Below are 23,112 nucleotides of genomic sequence, written 5' to 3' on the forward strand. Positions count from 1 at the left end.
GAAGAGTCCGAAGTGAAGGCTCGCTGGGCCGGTTACTTTGAGCGGCTGTACCAGGCTGATCCACCAGCTGTCAAGTTGGATGTCACGGGTGTTACTATCCCTATTGCTGACCATCCAATCAACTGTGATCCAACTTCACTTGTGGAAACACAGGCTGCAGTGAACCGGCTGAAATGGGGTAAAGCTCCTGGGATATGTGGCATTCATGCTGAACTTCTCAAGGCTGGTGGAAATGCTGTACTCCTGTCGTCGCATGCAGTTCTGTGCTCTGCCTGGAACACAGGCATCGTCCTAACTGACTGGAAGAGGGGCCTTGTTGTCCCTCTTTGGAAAGGGAAGGGTGATCGCCAGGACTGCAACAACTACCGAGGGGTGACATTGCTCAGTGCCGGGCAAGGTCTTTGCTTGGATATATCTTGATAGGGTTTGCCATCATCTGCTTGAGCACCAGCACCCAGAGCAGTCAGGCTTTCACGAGAGGTCAACAATTGAACATATCCTTGCTCTTCGGGTCCTCACCGAACGCAGACAAGAGTTTCGGCAGGGGCTGCTTGTAGCCTATGTCCATCTCTGTAAATCCTTAAATTCAGTGAATCGGGATGCCCTCTGGAGGATTCTTGGTCTTCGTGGGGTGCCACCAAAACGGATCGATCTGATGTCTGAACTTTACTCTGGTACTGAGAGTGCTGTGAGATGTGGTGGTACCATCTCTGACTTATTTCCAGTTGTTACTGGAGTTCGTCAGGGGTGTGTACTGGCCCCCACACATTTCAGCGCTTGTATCGACTGGATTCTGGGGAGGATGTCGCAGAGATCAAGTTGTGATGAATCGTTTGGGAATGTCAAGATCTCTGACCTTGATTTTACAGATGATGCAGTCATCTTTGCGGAAACTCTGGATATCCTTTTGGGGGCCCTTGAGGTGTTGAATGAGGAGTCGCAGCCACTGATATTATGGGTTTCCTGGGTCAAAACTAAGATACAGGCTTTCAATGACATCTTGGATGCTGCTGTCTTGTCTGTGTCTGTTTGTGGCGAGGATGTTGAGGGATACACTTTCCTTGGCAGTGACATTCATGTCTCTGCTGGTTGTGAGCCAGAGGTCAATAGTCATCTGGGTCAGGTCTGGGGAGTCATGGATTCACTGGATCATGGGGTGTGGTGCTGTGCGGGAGGACGAAAGTTCGAATCATCAGGTTCTTTGTGCTTCCAGTCTTGCTCTATGGATGTGCGACTTGGACTCTGACCAGAGATCTGAGAGGGAGACTTAATTTCTTTGCTTCCAGGTCTCTTCGGCGAATCCTTGGATATTGCTGGTCAGACTTTGTGTCCAACGAGCGGTTGCTGAGAGAGACTCAAATGAGATTGTTGCCTGAATAGTCCGTGAGCGTCAGCTGCGGTTGTATGGACACAAAACTCATTTTCCTGATGCCGATCCTGCTCAACAGATTCTCTCAGTAAGTGAGCCTCGTGAGTGGAGGAGGCCAATGGGTAAATCACGTGCCTCGTGGTTGCAGCAGGTTAATCAGCATCTCAAGGAGATGGGAATGGGCCAGGCATCTGCTTGGGGGATGGCCGGAGGCCCCTGGAGTACTGGTGGAAAGTGCACGCAGCAACGCGCTGCTCCAGCACATGCTCCAATACCTGACCTGACCTGACCTTTTGGAGAGACATAGTGAGAGTGTGAGATTTATCAGGATTGAAAGACATGTTTCATGTGTTGGACCAGCTTGTGATTTCATACAGAGCTGCAGAGAGTGAAGAGGCTGCTGTTTGTTGATCTGAGGGATGACAGATGGTACGGCAGAAGGTGCAGTCATCATCAAAGAGATAAAGAGGATTTTCCAGAGAGATCAATGATGAAAACCAGAAAAAGAACAGGGCCTGGAACAGTTCCTTGAGGAACTCCAGCCAGTACAGGAAGAGGGGATGAGAGAACTCCATTAAAGGGCCACACTTTGGCTGCGACAAGAGAGGAAATCTACGAGCCATGAGTGGAGATATCCTTGGATACCATAGGAAGAGTGAGCTAAGCAGGGCAGGGTGTCATACCGTATCGAAAGCATGAGATAAGTCTCGGGAGATGGCTCTGATTTCATGCCTGACATTGAGGATCTTCATCCATTGTTGGGAAAGCAGAAGCAGCATACCCAGGGTAGAGTGACCTGGTCTGAATCCAAATTGATGATTGGAAATCAAGCCATTGGAGAAGTGGAAGGATTTAATGTCTGAAGCAATGATGGATTCCATGACCTTGCTGATGATTGGTGGAAGGCCGATTTGTCTGTCGTTGCAGAGATCTGTTTTTGCATCTTTTTTATGCAGAGCGGTAACGTCTGCAGATTTTCTTGCAGATGGCAGATGACCTTGAGCAAATGTGAGGGTGAATAGAACAGCGAGAGGGTGAGCAAGAGCAGCAGAGCAGGTTTTTAGGACATGTGGGCTGAGGCATTCTGGACCGATTGCAGAATCTGAGTCGCGGTTTGACAGCAAGCTCTCCACCTTGTCAGGAGAAAAGGACACAGAGTACAGGAACAGCTGGGTAAGGTGGGTGCAGAAAGCGATGGGTTTGGGACACAAGATTTAGAAGCAAACACAGAGTTTAGGCATTTAGCCTTTTCATGTGTCGTGTTAGATGTGAGGCCATTTGAGGTAAGAGAGGGGATGGAGGGGGAACATACATCAGAAACAGACTTAACTAGACACCACCAGGATTTGAAGGGAGACAGGCTTGAGAGTTCAGACTTGAAATTAGAAAGATGTTGTTTTCTGGGTCTCCTGAGAGTAGACAGACGCTTGCTCCAACCTTTGTGGAAGGAACTGAGATTGCCTTCGATTGGAATAGCCTTCCTTGAGGTGAAGGCAAGTTATTTCCAACCCACCTTGCCCTCCAAACTCCCTGCCTATGGCATTCAAGGCAAACTCCACACATTGCCAACTGACTTCCTCTACTCCCGTAGCCAATGTGTGGCTCTCAATGGAATCCTTTCACCTAATCTCCATGTCAAGACTGGAGTGCCTCAGGTTAGGGCAGTGCTCTGGGTCCAGTCCTGTTCCTGATCTTCATCAATGATCTCTCTGACCCGCTAGATAATCCACTTCATCCATTTGCTGATGACTCCACACTTTGTCACGACATCCCTCATCCTTCAAAGAGGCAGGCAGCAGCCTCTTCCCTCTCTTCAGACCTTGACAAAATCACAAAATGGAGCAACAATTGGCATAAGTCTTCTCACGCTCTAAACCTCTCTCTGCAAAAGAAATGACTGCCAACACCCACCTTTACATCTACATTCCTAACAATCCTATGGAGGAGGTTCAATCACCCTGGGTCTCTCTCTGTCAGCCACAATCTTCCTTGGGAAAACCACATTTCAGAGTTGTCCACCAATATCATTTCAGAGTCGCAGGAGACTGCTAAGCAGCATCAACGCTCTGCACAGAGTATGGTGCCAATGGATGGATGGACCAAAGTCATTCACCGACTGGGCATCCCGCATCGCACAAAGTCCTTCCTTGGCATACCTGAACTCATATCCACCGACAAGGTTTTTAATCTGCAGCTTGATGGAGTACTGCTATCTCCTCTGGGCTGGCTCCCCTCCTTGCTGAACTTGACGTCATGGAAACCAAGGCCTTCAAAATCATTGGAATAATCTCCCACGGTGAAGTTGAGTATATGGGACTATCACTTCACCATCGCATACAGGTCGGTGGTCCCTCTGTCTTCTCCCGCCTCCTTTCTGGTCTTGTGCCATCTGCTCTTTCCGTGCTTTGTCTCTCCCAGTCCCTCCAAGTTTCTGCATGGCACACATGGTCCACCAACAAACCCGTTTTTGGTGAAACTACCTAAATCCAGGATTACTGCTGACCTCAACGCATTTGTTCCCTTTTCTTTTTCCACTTGCGGAACCAACGTCCACATTGTCATCAATGTCATTGTACCATCCAGGTCTTCAAGACAGCTATTCACCACCATCTCAGATCATCCCCAATCCAAAGCCATGATCTTTTCTATCTTCATTACTGCCCCCCCCCACCCCCTCCCCACCCCACTCCTTCAAAAATTTTATTTTTCCTTCTTGACTTTTGTTCACCCCAAGCATCCTTTCCTGTTGACCCCATACCCATTGTTAATCCAATTTTCCACACAATTCCCCTATCTTGTCCTTCAATTCTGCTGTTGGTGCGTGTCCCCTCTCTGTGCTGTTCCGTTTATCCTGTTATGTCCTGATCCTTTCAGTGCACTCACTCTTCCCCAAGCCTTGACTATGCATACAAAAAAAAAACTCCACAACAACAAAGAAAGCACCCCTTATACAATTCTCACCTCACATTGCACACTAAGACCTTCACCCATTAAACATGAAACTCTACTCCCCCATCACCTTTACACATATGCACACACCTTTCCTATTACAAAAATCCTCTTTCACAATAAATAAATAAATAAATAACCCCTTCAATAAATAAATAAATAAATAAATAACTCACCTTTCAGGCGGTTGCTTTCAGAGTCGGCAGGGAAGAGCATGTCGGGGAAGAGCTTTTCAAAGCTGCAGCCGGTATACTTTGGTCGATTTTCCACATAATTCCTCACAGTTGGCTGTAACTTCTTCATGAACTCAGCTGAAGGTGTGCCAAGTTGTTCGATAATCTTGTTCCATTGGTCAATATCTAAACGCCAGCTGGCAGCTCAGGAAAATAATTCGTCGCATTGCAATCACAAGTTTGAAACCTCAGGCTAGTTTTAAATTAACCATGTGACATTGGCCATGTGTTTGACGGGCGATCAAATGCATCGCGTAAATTAAATGCAGGTATGTATGGAAGCACATGTAAGCCCAGTGTGATTTGTATTCATTGAGAGCAGGCAGCCCAGTGGATTGCATGCAGATCAGGCTAAGTAGCAAAGAGCAAGCGTGTTGAAAAATGCTTTGCTGCAAAAACAAAGACCTTTGCAATTCACGCAGAACGGGACAAAGTACAAGAGGAAGATTAATAAAATAAAAAAGTAAAAGTAAAAGTGAAAGCAGGAAATGCAGGATGCCAAGATTAAGATTAGGGTTTAGTCAAAGTTTGATACACTCAGAATATCAGAGGTATTTGGAAAGCACAGTTTGTTGGGATCACAAGAAACAAGCAGAACACAGAGATTTTTCAATGGGCCTCGAATTGGCGATGAAAAGCCAAGAGTTGGTGACATTTATGCATTTCCAATAGAAGGAAAGGGGAGGAATGAGTAACAGCACCCATGGAGCAAGCATCGAGTGTATGGAGAGCGATGACTCATGGCAGGTCATTGCAGTAACACGCTGCATTCGGGCACGACGACACATCTATAATTAAAGGCATTGGCCCAATGAAATCAAAAGCAAGTTACTAGCTTCTTGTAGTAAAATAATCGTGGAATTAAACAAGTCAATTTAAAATACTAAGGGGGGGGGGGGAAGGTGAGGAATAATCTTTTACGATGGATGCAAAACACAAATTTCAATAACTGAAGCAAGTGCACTGTTAAAAACAAAAACCAAAATTTGAGGCAATTTATCGATTGCAGCAACTTGTTCAGCAGCGTGTGAGAATTTTCATTCCAGCTCAAGGCAACATTTCCTTTGCCGTTTCCTTTTCGATGGAGAATTGTTTTTGCAACTAAGAGTGTAGAAATTGTGTGCAGCTCACTACAAGCGCACTCAAAATTTCCCCAAAGATGCCTGTTGGCGTGCAGGACTTGTGTCCTGCCAGGCAAGGATACGGTCAGTGCCCGGGAAAAGCACCACACCTCTGGTCATCTCACCCATGATGCACCCCACTGACCAGATATCAACTGCAAAAAGGGAACATGGGCAGGAAAGGAGGCAGGCAGGGATGAAGGGGAAGGGCATGGGGATTGGAGGGATGCTTGCTTCACATGCACAAAAAAGTAAATAAATAAAAATGAAAATAAATGTAAAACAAAAACTGGGGGTCAGGAGAAAAAGCCAAAGTAATGGTCATTTTTGCAGCTTGCTTTTCCAAACAAATGTACCAAACAACTTGATAACCACGAAGCAAAGGTCTAATTCACAAAATTTCTGTGAAAAAGACTTATTCCTCAATGCCTGGAGCAAGACAGTCTCCTTCATTCAAAACCTTAAAGGCATGATTAAATTATTCACCTGACAGACAGAAGCAGATAATTATCTCTTAAAAAGATCGCTCCTCCCTCTCCCTCTGCCCATTGGTGGCTTCCCTACCCGCTGTGAAACTACAGGTAGCTTAGTAAAGCACATCGTCAACAGCCAATGAACATGAACTTGCTTTGTTTGGGTTCCCATAAATGCACCTATCCAATCACGAGTGCAATGCGTTCACTTGATTGGATTGGCTTGCGCTTCTGCCAAAGCCGCATTCAAAATGGCAATTTCATAACATTTTCAAAATGTAAAGAAAAAAAAAAAAACAGAAAAAGGAAAAAGTAACAATCCAGTGAGAAAATGATTCACAAGCACAATGGGCCCGCCATACCATCGTGGCCAAACAATTAGGGACACTGAGGACAGTGAGGTACAGCGCTTTGAGGAAAACTAGTTTTGCTTCAAGAAGTACAGTTTATAACGAGAGGTTCACCGTTTGGGAAAGTTAGAGAAATTGCTCTTAGCATTTGCGGCTTGGAAGTTGTGCAGAGTCACTGAAAATGTGAACATGAAATGAGCGTCTCTGTGCTACTTATCCACTGGCATTAAAATACAGCCCCACAAAACATGCTGCCAGGACATCATATGGACATGTCATGGAAATTTTGCCTCCAAGGCCACCTGTGGAGACCAAATTTAATCGGTAAAATGCCAGGTTAAATCAAACCCTGAAATACCTTCACAGGTACGGTATGTGGGAAGTGAACAGCAATGCCTGGCTCGGTCCAAGGATAAACCCACACAAGCTCACTGTTAACACAATCTCAACTAGAAGGGCACTCGGTGGAGCACATACCTCCGCCAGGCTGATTAGTTTGTGTTTTTTTTACGCCACTGATAGGCCGGATCTGGATTCGGAACTGAACAAAAATTTAATTGGCTTGTTCTTATTATCTAACCAACTCATCCACCAAGTTTCGCCTGAATCTGTCCATAACTTTTTGAAATATCGTGCTGTACATCGTTTTATCCCTGTCACTCAAGGGTGAAAAATCACTAACAATACTCGGATCCGGATCATCACCAAAATCTTATAATTTCGTCCTGTTCACGTTCCAAAGCTCTCCACCAAATTTCGTCCGAATCAGTCCAGAACTTTTTGAGATATCTTGGTGACAAACAAACAGACATATGGGTGAAACAATAACTTCCATCGACCTTCAGTGGCGGAGGTAACTAGAACGGCACTCGGTAGAACGCATTACCTCTGCCAGGCTGACCAGTTTACATTTTGTATCCCACTGATAAGCCGGATCTGTATCTGGACCCGAACCAAAATCGAATTGGCTTGTTCTCATCACCGAACCAACTCATCCACCTATTTTTGTAATAACTCGTCCACAACTTTTTTGAGAAATATATATTTATATATATATATATATATATATATATATATATATATATATATATATATATATATATATATATATATATATATATATATATGTATATGCACACTACCGGTCAAAAGTTTTAGAACACTCCCATTTTTTGAGTTTTTTACTGAAGTTTAAGCAGTTCAAGTCCAGTGAATAACCTAAAATGGTACAAAGCTAAGCAGTAAACTGCCAGAGGTTAAAAAAAAGAAAAAAGTTTAGGTTTCCAAAAACTGAAAAAATAATGTAAATTTCAGATTTGTTACAAAAGGCCCTTTTCAGGGAACAAGTAATGGGTTAGCAACTGCAGTTGTTCTGCAGCAATGGAAAAAAATTAAGCCTTGAAAGTTGATGCAAACAATTCATGCAGGTGTCCCAACTTTTCTTGATAAGTTACAAACCCTCTGTCTGTTGGAAAAGCAGTGTTGGAACAGACTGTGTTGCTGCACCCTCTGAAGCATTATTTGGACAATATTGCACTTCAAGTAGTGGTATATTGCTATCATAATGGTGAGAAAAAGACAAATAACAAAGGAAGACAGACAGACCTTCATAACCCTTATAAGTGTAGGTCTTTCCTTTAGAGAAATTGCAAAGAAGCCAAGGTGTCAGTGAGTGCAGTTTCCTACATCATCAAAAGGAACTTGGAAACTGGAGGAAACTCTGACAGGAAGAGGTCTGGCAGACCCAAAGCCACAACAATCAGAAGACAAGTTTCTGAGAGTCAACAGCTTGCATGATAGGTGGCTCACAGGACAGTAGCTTCAAGCACAGCTTAACACTGGTGGAAGCAAGGAAGCCTCAGTTTCAACTGTGAAGAGAAGACTTCGAGCTGCAGGTTTGACAGGTCAAGTGGCAGTAAGAAAGCCATTGCCAAGATGGCAAAATAAGAAAAAGAGGCTTGCCTGGGCAATGAAGCACTGCCAGTGGACTACTGAAAACTGGAAGAAGGTCTTATGGAAGAAGGACTTATGAATCAAAATTTGAAATCTTCGGTTCATCACGCAGGGTTTTTGTATGCCGTCGAGTAGGCGAAAGGATGGTTCCTCAGTATGTCACACCAACAGTCAAACATGGAGGAGGAAGCGTGATGGTCTGGGGCTCTTTTGCTGGATCCAGAGTCGGCGACTTGCACCCTGAACCAAAAGGTCCAGCACAGCATTTTGCAGTGCCATGCAATACCCTCTGGTCTACGCCTAGTTGGTCAGGGGTTCATCCAACAGCAAGATAATGACCCAAAACATAAAAATGACCCAAATGACCCAAAACATAATAAAAAAACACCTCCAGGCTCTGTCAGAACTACCTTGGAAGAAAAGAACAAGACCGTAGGCTTCAAATCATGGAATGGCCAGCACAGTATCCAGACTAAAACCCTATCGAGCTGGTTTGGGATGAACTGGACAGAAGGGTGAAAGCAAAGCAACCTACAAGTACAACACATTTGTGGGAACTTCTGCAACATTGTTGGGAAGAACTTTCCGAACAATATGTGATTTCCATTGTAGAAAGAATGTCACGAGTATGTTCGGCTGTTATGTCTTCAAAACGTGGATACTTTGATGAGTCAAAAATTTAGATTCCATTTTGTTCAACAAAACCATTCCATGATTTCTTTTTTTATCTGCAATTGTTTATTTGTTCTATGCTTTAATTTCAGAGTACATTGAAACATTAAACTGCTTAAATTTCAATAACAACTGAAAAAATTAACACAGTGTGGGGGTGACGGTCATCTCTATAATGTTTTTTACTATCATAATCGATGAACCGTTGCCAGATATCTCCTAAAATGACAGACGAGATAGGTTTTGAAAATGGCGACTTTCACAACTTTCGTGACTTCGTGACCTTGACCCTGACTTCGAATCCGGGAAAAAATATGTCGTTGGGTATCACTCATCGACCTCTACCCACATACCAAATTTCATCAAGATCACCGGGAGGTGTTTTTGACCATCTTCCAGGTTACGTGGCGGCCAAACGGGACGGAAATTCAAAAATTTGTCAGGTTAGATACAAGATAATATTTTTTACTATCATAATCAATAAACAGTTGCCGAATATCTTGTAGAATGGCAGACTAGATAGGTTTTGAAAATGGCGATTTTTATAACTTACGTGACCTCGTGACCTTGACCTTGAACCCAGACAAAAGTTATATCGTTATGCAACACTCATCGACCTCTACCCACATACTAAGTTTCATCAAGATCGGTAAGAAAAATTGTTGACGGACGGATGGACGGACATTAGGTCCGACTTTATTAGGTCATCTCGGTAGAGATGACCTAAAATGGGGGTGTTCTAAAACTTTTGACCGGTAGTGTTTATATAAATATATTATATATACACGTATATTTATCGTTTTTTTGGCACCATCTCTTAATGGAGAAGAATCACTTAAAAAATTAAAAAGTTCTCATATCCGGATTTTCACCAAAATTAAATCGATTAATCTGTCACACACCCAACCTGCCCACCAAGTTTCATCTGAATCCATCCATAAATTTTTGAGATATCGTGTTATATATTGGTTTTGGCACTCAATGGTGAAGAATCACTTTAAAATTCTAGTGTCCAGATCCGGATCTTCACCAAAATCTAATCATTTAGTCCTCGTCACACATCAAACCTCTCCACCAAATTTTGTCTGAATCCATCCCAACCTTTTGAGATATCTTGTTGAAAGACAGACAGACAGGGGTGAAACCATAACCTCCATACACCTTGGTGGCAGAGGTAATAATGCCGAGCACATTGGTCACAATATTGTATTCCAATTAAATATTCTGATTCATTTGTGCAAATTAGATAAAGTGGATGACAGCAGAATGTGCACGGAGGAATGGACAGCTTTGTGATGGACGAACTCTGCACAAAATTTAAAGCTTCGGTTTAATATGAAAGCATGAGCCTGGTGAATAAGAATGATCAAGAACACTTACTACTGATCACTTGCATGTACGATTGAAATCGAGCAGATATTTGTATCAAAACTACAAACGTTTTATTCCTTCCCATATTTTACCTCTTTTGTATTTCAGAGTTAGAGAAGCCCAAAAAGCTTCTCCATGATATGGCATTAGCTCCACCAAGTATACTTATCTGATAGATAAATGTGTGTAGCATCCTCATGCAAAATGTTAATCTTCATCATCACTCCCACATGAGGCCCACAACCGCTTTTGAACGCTTAACCTCTCTGATCAATAAAATACTTTTTTTTTTTTTTAATCCTGCACGTCCTTTCAGAAAAAAGGCCACAATTGTGACAGCTTTTACAGTCTTTTTTTCCAATTCTTTGGTTGCAAATAAATGTAATGACGTGCAGACGTGAAAAAGGCTATTTACTCTTCCCAGCCATGTCGCATTCCATTCTAGCCTTAGTGCAAATTTCAAATCAAGGTTCTTAGCAAAAAAAGGAGTTATACAAAGAGAGTGTTAGTAGTTGTGATGACAATGCACCTGTCAAAGGTGTACAACACACTCCATAGGCAGTATCATGAAGGCAAACGCTGGGAATTTTTGATCAAATAATAATAATATTGCTATTTTGATTGAAATCTGTCTCCAAGAAAGTATCTTAATGATACTCGACAGGGATAACTTTTATCAGAAAGGATCCTTGTTGCCTTTGCCATTTTGTTATGATGGTCTTTTTTGCTTTGATGCTACAAGCATGTGTAGAAGTTGAATTAGTTTTACCTCTGCTCTGCTCCCACCTCCCAAACCCCTCTGCCAGTAAGAAAGAGATAGAGGAAGAGGAAAGGTGCTGAGGATACAGTCTTTGCCTGGGAAGAGAACACGATGTCGGATCATTTCTCCGAGAACGCAGCCCACAGACCAGATGTCCACTGTGCGTCAGCGGGTGTGGGCACACCACAAAGCCTAGTTAACTAGTTTGCAAGGAGAACATAGCAAGAGGCTTGTGCACAACTGAATCACATGCAAGAGGAAAGGGTAATCGCATATTAAGAGTTTCAAGGCCGTGAAAGTACAAGCAACCTCATTCAAAAGAAGAAAAAGAAGCAATTGTTCGACATCAAGAGATGTTCTATGTTTCAGAGAACTGCAGGGGTAAACAGTTTTACAAGTTATTCCAATGAGATTGATCAGATATATAAACAGGATCAGAGAAGGGGGAGATGACAGTAAGGTAATGAAAAAGGGCTCAATTTGAGTGTACCGTTCTCACTGTAGCCCATGCCCAAAATGACCTCCGGGGCACGGTAGTACCGCGTCACGACATAGGGAGTCATCATGAAGCTGTTTCCAGCTGTGCGGGCCAGCCCGAAGTCCAAAATCTTGAGCGTGCAGTCAGATTTCACGACTATGTTGCTCGGCTTCAGATCCTGCAGCCAAGAACACATTGTCATCTCCACCTGATGAAAGTCGAGCGAAGCGAAAGCACTCCATCAATATGAATGAGCGAGGAACCACGAAGCAAGGGAAACTCATACGATCAATTTGCAGTCTGAAACAGATCCACTTCCTGATGTCATAAAATACCTAGTAATAAAGACCAATAATTAAATTCTGAAAAACAAACAACAAAATAATTTAGCTTTACTTTCACGGGCCTCACTGACACGGTCAGTTTGAGTGAAATAGACTCCATTACAAGAAAATGCTCAAATTTAAAGCAAATTCAACATTATTAATATTTTTTTTAAAGCCTTAAATACATTTTAGCAAAAATTTTTTTCAAACATTTCTAAATGAACGACGGCGTTTCGTCCACATTCTCCAGTAAAACGGACGGGGTACATCCAAGCCTTCTGAGCCAAAGGAGGTGAAAGTGACGCATCAGTGGAAAAATTAACTTAAGGAGTTGCTGTTGAAAAAGTGCAACACAGGGCAGTTCCGAATAACATGAAAACACACCAAAAACTAGAAACATGCCACAACACACCAAAAATCAGGGCAATTCCTAATTGAAAAATCAACATCTTTGTCCTTAATGAAGTGTTCTCTTTTAATTGGCAACACTAATTAGTTACAAACTAGTGAATATGTGATGCTGCGTTTAAGCCTGGGGAGTAGCTGCTGAAATCTATCTCTCTGGGTTCTTCCTGACATCTATGTTCTTTGTTTCTTTCATTATTCTTTCTAATTTTTTCACAATTTTCTTTATTCATTCTAATTCTTATCTATCTATCTATCTATCTATCTCTCTCTCTGTCTCTGTCTCTGTCGTCTCTCTCGTGAATTCTTGCAGAAAGTTTTCTGTAAGGCTCACTTAGCTGTGCCTGGATGGGTTGTGGGTTGAGGAGTAGCGGCTGAAACCCGAATCTTATGCAAGTTCCTCCTGATGATTCCATCTTTGCTCTCTACTTCCTTCTTGGTTCCTTCTTGGTCTTCCGTTTGAATACGTGTCAAAGATGAGTGATGGTAATTGATAGGATGGGAGGACTATGCAACAACAACCTCCACCACCAAGTGATGGAATGGCACTCGAGGCTTAGCATAGAGCAACGACGTGACGTTAGCCAGCATGGTAAACACTGAGAAAAGCCCAATTTCAAATGGGCAGATTGTTATAAATTTAGATGCTATAAACAGAAATGCAAGAACGTTAATTATGCTACGGAGTTTGGTTATGATGCATGGAGTGGTGAAAATAGGGGATAAGAAATAGAATCAGACAGACATTTATGTAGATATGGCCATTATTGAAACTTTACTTGTGAAAAGCGATTCAAAACTTGAGTTGTTAGAGATTTCAAATGAAAATTTACGGAAAAGTACAAGACTCGGGGCATATTGTACAAAGTGCCGACAGTTAGAATGCTAGAGTCAAAGAGCAGCGCTTGTGAGTATCAAGTGATGGCGTGTTGTTCATCGGACACTGCATTGATGGAGGAACATCTTCTCCTTCTCTTCCATTTATAAGGGGGTGAGGTTTAATGGGACCAGGGTTCTGCACCGCTTGAACACAATACAGCAATACCCCAGTTTGTGTGAAGGATAGGTTCTCGAGAGATTCACGAGACAGTAATTTCGTGTGGAATGGGGCTCATAAAGCATTTTGTGAATGAAAATATATAGAGTGGATGTGCTACCTCCGGGGACATAAGAACGATATATATATATATATATATATATATATATATATATATATATATATATATATATATATATATATATATATATATATATATATGTATATGTATATGTATATATATATATATATATATATATATATATATATATATATATATTTATTTTAACTGCCATAACCTGAAATCATTAATGAACAATATTAAACGAATAAATATTGGCAATTCGTAATAAAAATACATATATATATATATATATATATATATATATTTTGTACATTTACAGATGATTTACCAATGAGGTGTCTTGGGTCTAGCATTTTGCCACCAACTGCTTTTGCTCCGTAGATACGTAGGAACACGAGAAGGGGCCCGGGGACAGGATCACACCTGCTCTCGGAGTTCCCGAAAAGATCCCAGGTCCCCGGTCCCAAAACTTCATTCCCGGGGCCCAGCCCCCGACGGGGCAAAACAGACCACTTCATGCAACACGTGGCGCACAAGCGACGTGAAAAGCCAACCGGAAAACAGCTGGGGACTCCTCCCAGGGAAAACAGCATGGTGTCTACGTAATGTTCCCCTTAACTTCAAGTCTCTTGTTGCATTGCTGTGCAGGAGGAGTGTTAGGCAGTCTTTTGATACCTTGAAGTCAGACAGATGCCACTCTTCCTAAGAAATGAACGTACATGACAAAAATGTCCCACCCTTCCCTGTCGTACCCAACTGCTCCTGGCCTGTGTCTTTTGCATCTGAATGATGAGAAGGTTATTTCAAACCTCGACTCTGACTCTGCTACTGGACCGTTCAGCATCAGCTCACGTGTCCTCAAAACCTGCTCTTGCACATCCTCTCTTTGCCATCTTCCACATTCTTGAAAATCCACTGATATCATTGCACTATGTACAAGCGCGCAAAAATCGATACCCTTAACTGCAGACCTATCAGCTTACTTCCAATCGTCAGCAAGGTCATGCACTCCCATCATTGCAGTTGATATGAAATCCTTCCTTTTCTCCAATAACCTCATTTGGTTTCAGAACAGGTCACTCCACCATGGACATGTTGCTTCTACTCACTCAACAATGGATGGAAGCCCTCAATGTTAGACATGAGATCATGGCCGTCTCTCTGGACATGTCGTGCTTTCAATACAGTCTGGAATCTTGCCTTACTTTCCAAACTCGCTGCCTTTGGCATTCAAGGTCAACTCCACACATTGCTTACTGACTACCTCTATTCTCATGGACAACGTGTGACACTCAACGGAATCCTTTCATCTCCTCTTCCTATGAAGGATGGAGTGCCCCAAAGCAGTGTTCTCAACCTCGTCCTTTTCCTGATTATCTTAAATGATTTCACTGACTCTGGAAAAACCCTCTTATCTATTTGCTGATGACTCCACCCTCTGCCACAACATCCCTCATCTTTCAGAGAGGCAGGCAGCAGCCTCTTTCCTCTCTTTCGACGTTTACAAAATCAAAAGCTAGTACAACACTTGAAATAAGTCTTTAAATAACAGACAAATCTCACACTCTCACCATCTCTTTCCGAAAGGACCATCTGGCAAACCCTCCCCCTCCCCCTCCATATACCTTTTTAACAATCCTTTTAAGGACGTTCAGTCACTCAAACTCCTGGGCCTCTATCAGCCATGATCTTTCTTGGGCAAACCACATTTCAAAGTTGGCCTCCAAAGCCAGTCGCCGACTGGGCATCCTCTGTCATACAAAGTCCTTCCTCAGCACACCTGGACTCCTATCCAGCTGCAAGGCCTTCGTCCACAGTTGGATGGAGTACTGCTCTCCCCTCAGGGTTGGCTCCACTGCCTCAAACCTTGCTCAGTTTGGCACCATGGAAACGAAGGCCTTCAAGTTCATCGGAATCTTCTGTGTTGAAGCTGAATACTTGGGTCTATCACTTTCCCATCGCAGATAGGTTGGTGGTCTATCTTCTCCCACCTTCTTTCTGGTCTTGTACCCTGTGCTCTTTTTGTGCTTTCTCCCCCCCCATGTTTCTGCAGGGTGCACATGGTCCATCATCAACCCCCTTCTGGTGAAACTCCCAAAATCCAGAATCACTGCTCACCTCCACTCCACAAGTTGACCCCCAGCACGCATATATATTACTCCTGTAGCCTCCTCCTGGTTAAACTTCCAAATTCTAGGCTTGTTGCACACATTACAAGAGAACATAGAATTTTGTCCTCTTTTCTCACACCTCCCTGAGGCTGTTAAATCCCACTCTTCGCTCCAGTGCTTCAAAAGCAAGTGATGTATCCCGATCCACGATCCACGATCTTTTATACCCTCATTAACCCTACCTAACCCAACACTCTTACTTTTAGGTTACTGTGTTCCATCCACACCTCTCTCATGTTCGTTCATTTGACTGCTCATGTCCAAATGTGGAGCAAGTGTCCCCGCTTTAAGTGCGTTGTCGTTTTATCCTTTGTCACCTTGCTCATCGATGAGCCCAATCTATAGAAAAAAAAATAATCAAAATAATATCTAAAAAATACAAAAAATAAAATAAAAATAAGATCAAAACGTTGATGAAACATGCACAAAAGCTTGACAATTTCCTTCGAACAATGAGCGGCCGGTACCCGATGAATGATGCCAGCAGAGTGCAAGTGCTTGATGCCACAAAGCATTTGGTAGATGAGGTAGGACATCCGCTCATGATCCAACTCCATCTGGATGACTTGACAGAGATTTGCATCCATCAACTCCATTACGAGGTACCTGCACACACAATAAATATCAGTTTTGAGAAATAGAAATATTTAACAACATAACAAAAGATAACATCTCCACCCAAAGCATAATACAGTACTATCTTTGCCTGCACACCTCCCCCCTTTTCCCCATGACCAAGAAGAAGATGATCACATGGCTCCCATGACCATGATGTGGAAAAGAAGACCAGCCACACACAATTTTTACACTCTAGTTAAAATCAAATCTGAAACCCAAGCCTGTCCTCTGGCAAAAAAATAAAAATAGAAACGATTTAATCAGTTGAGGCTTTAAAATCTCCTAAGCTGCATTCACAGCATTTGAGATAAAAATATAAATATTCCTTTATTTCATATAGAGTATAAAGAATGAAACTTGTTTTAAGGCTGAACAGTTTACGTTTTGTATCCCATCCCACTGATAGGCCGGATCTGCATCTGGACCTGAAACAAAATCAAATTGGCTTGTTCTGGTCACCGACCCAACTCATCCACCAAGTTTTGTCAGAGCATGTGCACAACTTTTTATTTTGAGATATCTTATTCACAAACAAACGGACAGACAGACATGGGTGAAAACCACTGTCATCTGTCCACCTTCGGTGGTGGTGGTAGTAATAAATTCAGACCAACAACCAATGTTGAACTCAAATGCTGAAACAATGAGAATTACATTTGTTTACTATCCAGTCTTTCAAAAGTGCAGATTAAACAAAACATGGAGTCTTACATCGAGCACCGGCTGAGCTTTTTTCAGCTGTGGTGGTTGGTCTTGAGAGAGGCTTTGTCATTGCAAGGCCAGCTGATGAGGGAGCAAAGGTAGCGTCATGGGCTATTTCAACTGAAATAATTAAATATATCGAGGGCTGACAGAAGTGAAAGCCTTGGGTCATTCTGACCTGTGCAAGGTGCCCACTGGTCTGTCAACAAGAAAAAAAGAAAAGGAAAAAGGTCAAGTCAGGTAAGGGAGCATGTGCCATAACAGCGCGTCGCTGCGCCCACTCTACGCCGGTACTCCAGGGGCCTCCGTCTGGCCATCCCCCAGGCAGATGCCAGGCTCATCCCCATCTCCTTGAGATGATGGTCAACCTGCTGCAACCACGAGGCAAGTGGTCGGCCAACTGGCCTCCTCCACTCATGAGACTCCCTCGCTGAGAGAATCTGGTGAGCAGGATCAGCGTCAGGAAAACGAGCCACATGTCCATACAGCCGCAACTGACGCTTACGGACTATGCAGGTAACAAATCTCATCCGAGTCTCTCTCAGCAACCGCTCGTTGGACACAAAATCCGACCAGTGATAGCCAAGGATTCTCCGAAGAGACTTGGTACCAAAGGAATTAAGTCTCCGTCTCAGATCCTTGGTCAGAGTCCAAGTCTCGCATCCATAGAGCAAGACTGGAAGTACCAAGGACCTGAAGACTCGGACTTTCGTCCTCCCGCACAGGTACCGGCAGCGCCACACCCCATGATCCAGTGAATCCATGACTCCCCAGGCCCGTCCCAGACGTCTATTGACCTCTGACTCGCAGCCAGCAGAGACATGAATATCACTGCCAAGGTAAGTGAATCTCTCCACGACCTCAACATCCTCACCACAAACAGAGACAGGACAGCAGCATCCAAGATGTCACCGAAAGCCTGGATCTTAGTTTTGACCCAAGAAACCCGTAATCCAAGCGGCTCCGACTCCTCATTCAGCACCTCGAGGGCCCCCAAGAGGATGTCTAAAGTCTCCGCAAAGATGACTGCATCATTTGCAAAATCAAGGTCCGAGATCTTGACATTCCCAAATGATGCACCGCAGCTTGGTCTCTCCGACATCCTCCCTAAAATCCAGTCCATACAAGTGCTGAAAAGTGTGGGGGCCAGTACACACCCCTGACGAACTCCAGTAACAACTGGAAATATGTCAGAGATGGTACCACCACACTTCACAGCACTCTCAGTACCAGAGTAGAGTTCAGACATCAGATCGATCAGTTTTGGTGGCACCCCACGAAGACCAAGAATCCTCCAGAGGACATCCCGATTCACTGAATCAAACGCTTTACAGAGATCAACATAGGCTGCAAGCAGCCCCTGCCGAAACTCTCGTCTGCGTTTGGTGAGGACACGAAGGGCAAGGATACGGTCAATCGTTGACCTCTTTGGTGTAAAGCCTGACTGCTCCGGACGCTGGTGCTCAAGCAAATGGTGCCGAACCCTATCACGAATTATCCGAGCAAAGACCTTGCCCCGCACTGAGAGCAGCGTCACCCCTCGGTAGTTGTTGCAGTCTTGGCGATCACCCTTCCCTTTCCAGAGAGGGACAACAAGGCCCCTCTTCCAGTCAGTTGGGATGATGCCTGTGTTCCAGGCAGAGCACAAAACTGCATGCAACGACACGAGTGCAGCACTTCCACCAGCCTTGAGAAGTTCAGCATGGATGCCACCGATCCCTGGAGCTTTGCCCTGTTTCAACTGGTTCACCGCAGCTCGTGTTTCCACAAGCGAAGGTGGACCACAGTTGATTTGACGGTCAGCAACAGGGATTGCAACACCCTTGACGTCCAACTCGACAGCTGGGGGATCAGCCTGGTACAACCGCTCAAAGTAACCGGCCCAGCGGGCCTTCACTTCAGACTCCTCTGTCAAGAGCCTACCACTCTCTGCTCGAACTGCAGTGCTCCGAGAGATGGGCTTGGATGAACGCAATGCGCGAATTCCCCTGTAAGCGGGATGAGAATCACCTGTCAACAGGTGATGCTCTACCCCCTCACAGATTCCTTACACATAGGCCTCCTTGTCCACCCTCAGTGCACGTACAGTTTTTCGCCTCAGCTCCCTGAACAGCTCAGCTCTGCCATTCAGCCTGGCCCTGCGACTCTGGTCAATGGTATCCAGTGTCCCTTGAGAGACAAAATTCTTCTTTGCCCTGCGGTGAGCTCCAAGACATCCACCGGCAACATCAAGGACGGTGGTCTTGAAGGCACTCCACAACTCTTCAGGACCCCCCAAAGTACCCAGACCCCCCAAGTGTCCACTCAGCCTGTTCGCAAACTCCTCAGCTACTCGCTCATCCCTGAGCTTGCCAACATCCAGCCTAGGCTGGGATGGTACCATTCTCCAGGATTTAAGGTGCAGCTTTAGAGTTGCTACAACAAGCCTGTGGTCAGTATTGAGGAACTGAGCACTCCTGTAGACCCTGCAGTTCTGGATCATCCTCCAACGACCATCAATGAGGACATGGTCAATCTCCTTTGCCACACCGCCAGCGTTGGAATACCAAGTCCAGCGATGAGCTTGTGGGCGCTGAAACCATGAACCAGCCACCCTAAGTCCATGACTACTTGCAAAGTGAAGGAACTTAGTGCTATTCTGGTTCATAGTTCCTGACCCATGGGGACCAACACACACCTCATAACCATCCCTATCAGTTCCAGTCGATGCAATGAAATCCCCCAAGACTAGAAGTGTATCTCGTCTGGGGCACTGATCAACCACAGACTCGACCGTGGCGTAGAATGCATGCGAGATCACTCGCCTCAGTCGGAGCATAAACAGAGACCAGGGAAATGACACCTAAGGAGTGACGAATCCTTAATCTCATAATACGCTCGTTGACCGGTGTTACCTCAATTATCATTGGGGTCAGCTTATTGGACACAGCTGCAGCAACTCCTTGGGTATGGTAACCATCAGAGCGACCAGACCAATAGTAGGTGTAACCACCCACCATTATCTCGCCGCAATCCGGTCTCCGAACCTCAGAGAGAGCTGCAATCCCGATGTCCAAACGCTTGAGCTCAGATGATAACAGAGACAGGTGATCATCCTCTCTTAGGGATAGGACATTCCAGGCACCCACCCGAAGTTAAGTTAACCCACCTCAGGTTAACCCAAGGAGACCGCCGTCTGGTGGACGACACCTCAGCACCACTCCGACACACTCTCCCGCAATCTGACCCAGGGATGTTACCCCGTGGTTTCCCTCCGATCAAAGATTGGGGGTCCCGAAGGCTTTGCCCCAATCCTGTCATCCGGTGAGCTGCCCTGCGAAGGGAAGCTGCACAGGAGGTACTCCCACGGAGTGGGTTTTCAGATTTTTTTGCGTTTTTACATTTTGCGGAATGAAGGGTTTTACGGTGGCTGGAGTGCAAATCCTGCCACCAACCTCCTAATAAGAAGTAACCCAACTGCAGGAGGACGTCTGCAGACACAGTTGGGCACTAGATATGGATGGCCGTTGGCTCACAAGGAGCTCCTCCGCCCTTTGACAGGTTTTGTTTTTAATCCTGCTGGGTGTCCATATCCAAACACCCCCCTCACCACAAAACCTGGTGGGGGAGACGGTTTAGTCGCCGACAACCCGACCATGGAACAGGTTAGTACAGGTTTACATGGTACCTGTAGCAGGTCACAGATCGAACCTGACCTGACCTGACCAATAGTCCGGGAGAAAAATTCCCTTTTTCAAGTGAACCGTGCATTTCGGTGTGCCAAGCGTTTTATTGGTGTTTTATATAATTAAAGTGTGCTGATTGCAAATCCGATTGATGCCACTGTCACCCTTGAGCAATTTTAGCTATTTCACTTTTAAGGTACCCCCCATGTGAAAAAAATGGATAAAATTAAATTTAGTGAATTTTTCCATTTTTTTCAAATGTTACTTATTAATTAATCACAAGAACAGAAAATCTTAATTATATATTCACATTATATTTAATATATATATGGAGATTTCGAGACTTTAGATAGCCTCTATACAAAATCACAACAACGACTAATACTAAAAATATATTCAATTTCTAATTTCAATCGGTTCTAGTAATGAAATTTGTAAATTAATCTATAACAATGGAATAGGACATGGTATAAGTCCACAGTAGAATTTTACGCATATATTTATGTGCCTATATGTTGAACATATGTCAAGCAAAGTTAACTAAAGTTAGTTTCGATAAAAAGACAAACAGATGAAAAAGGCAAATAAGTAGACAACAGAAAGATAAATAAATAGACAGAAAGACAAAGAAGAAACACAGCTGGAGAGCAGCATTGTCTGAATGTAACGTGCTGATTCTAATGGAATGCTCCCTATGGGCTTTCGTAGTAGCATTTCCAGGAATCCAAGATGACATTGCAGTTTTAACAGCAGCAACATTTACCTCAAAAAACACGATTTTATCAGGTAAGATACACACCATTTACCATTCTACCTCTAAGTAAGATATAGTAGACCACAAATAATAATTATTACAAGTTGAGATATAAATGTTAATGATGTGTGCAGTCCCTGTTTTCCCATCAAAGGAGTGATAACACTGAACAACAAATTTCAAAAAATTTTTTTTACTGGAGATGTGTAAAGTGGGTTTTCAGATTTTTTTGCGTTTTGCGGAATGAAGGATTTTACGGTGGCCGGAGTGCAAATCCTGCCACCAACCTCCTCATAAAAAGTAACCCAACTGCAGGAGGACATCCGCAGACACAGTTGGGCACTAGATATGGATGGCTGTTGGCTCACAAGGAGCTCCTCCGCCCTTTGAAAGGTTTTGTTTTTAATCCTGCTGGGTGTCCATATCCAAACACCCTCCTCACCAGAAAACCCGGTGGGGGAGACGGTTTAGTCGCCGACAACCCGACCATGGAACAGGTTAGTACAGGTTTACATGGTACCAGTAGCAGGTCACAGATCGAACCTGACCTGACAAAAAGGAAAAACTGGAGGCAGTTTTGCCATGCACCATTAATTCTCTGCATCCAGGCCTTATTTGTTCACATGGTGCGTGTGGCATAACGCTCTTGAAAAACGTTTCCTCCAAAATAAAACAAATTAATAAATGAATGAATCAATCAATCACATGACTTAAGTAACCAATTTCAGTCGACTGTGGGCCAAAGGCCTCCCTTAACATGGTGCATTTATTTATATTCTCTGCAATTTGGGGCCATTTGTACTCCAGTGAATATTTAGATTTTGTCACTTTATCCAAACTGGTTTGACCGATTTCTTTCCTCCAGGTCCTTCTGTGGGTCACCCGTTGGTACTTCCAGTCATCCGTCGAACACGGACACACATAACTTCACAATGTAAGCATTTGGACGATATTTTTCCTTCGCGTCTTTACATGCTGGTGGTGATCGAAGCCCAAGCACAAAATCGTTGAAGTCGTTTTCTCATTATAAAGGTTTTATACAGGAGCTCAGCTATTTCTAACCAATTACTCATCTGCTGTGTTACTGACCAAGATCTTTTATTGGATCATGCATGCAAATCCTGATGCCGAATTTACAGACAAATGCTTAGGCCGATGCTGATAAAGGAAATGTTACTTTTCATGAAACAGACCACCGAAAATAAGAGTGATTTGCGACAAAGTGACCTTGACCTTTGACCTTGGCCTTGAAAATTTTATGCGCTGAAAGGGACCTCTATAGGACTCTGATATGCGAAGTTACAAAATTTTCCAATGATAACTGTGCTCTGCAGAGTGATCGATATGTGATTACAGACAAAAAAAAACCATACAAGCTGACTAACATATCTTGCAAAAACTTCGTTTTGACAAGATAAAAATAGATTATTTTTGCCAAAGCACATCTTCACTTTTGTCCCCAAATTTCAGCTTCCTAGATCAAAGGATGGCTAAGCTATCGTCTTGACAAACAATCAAACAACAAAGAAAGAAAGAGTAAAAACTGAGTACTCCCTTCCTTTGGCACCCGGCAATGATGTCATGCATTGCCTGGATATGGAATTGGGAAGGAGCGGTGAAG

General features: G+C 43.8%; 1 protein-coding gene across 9 annotated transcripts in view; it reads right to left on the reverse strand.

The window, feature by feature from the left end:
- The window catches only part of LOC147027208 (mitogen-activated protein kinase 8-like), a 92,188-nt gene that overhangs the window by 22,756 nt on the left and 46,320 nt on the right, over positions 1-23,112 (reverse strand). For 7 of the 9 annotated variants that reach the window (XM_085883436.1, XM_085883435.1, XM_085883437.1 and 4 more), the window contains 4 exons: positions 16,220-16,358; positions 11,742-11,907; positions 5,756-5,827; positions 4,495-4,677 (listed from right to left, as the gene is read on the reverse strand). In XM_085883436.1, coding sequence (XP_085739562.1) covers positions 4,495-4,677; positions 5,756-5,827; positions 11,742-11,907; positions 16,220-16,358 — 560 coding nt within the window. Of the gene's footprint in view, positions 1-4,494; positions 4,678-5,755; positions 5,828-11,337; positions 11,410-11,741; positions 11,908-16,219; positions 16,359-23,112 lie in introns of all 9 variants that reach the window. The other 2 variants (XM_085883432.1, XM_085883441.1) reach the window with 1 other exon arrangement.

Source organism: Eptatretus burgeri, chromosome 5, assembly GCF_056783735.1.
Source record: "Eptatretus burgeri isolate ZD-2024b chromosome 5, Ebu_testis_v1, whole genome shotgun sequence".
Classification (NCBI taxonomy): domain Eukaryota; kingdom Metazoa; phylum Chordata; class Myxini; order Myxiniformes; family Myxinidae; genus Eptatretus; species Eptatretus burgeri.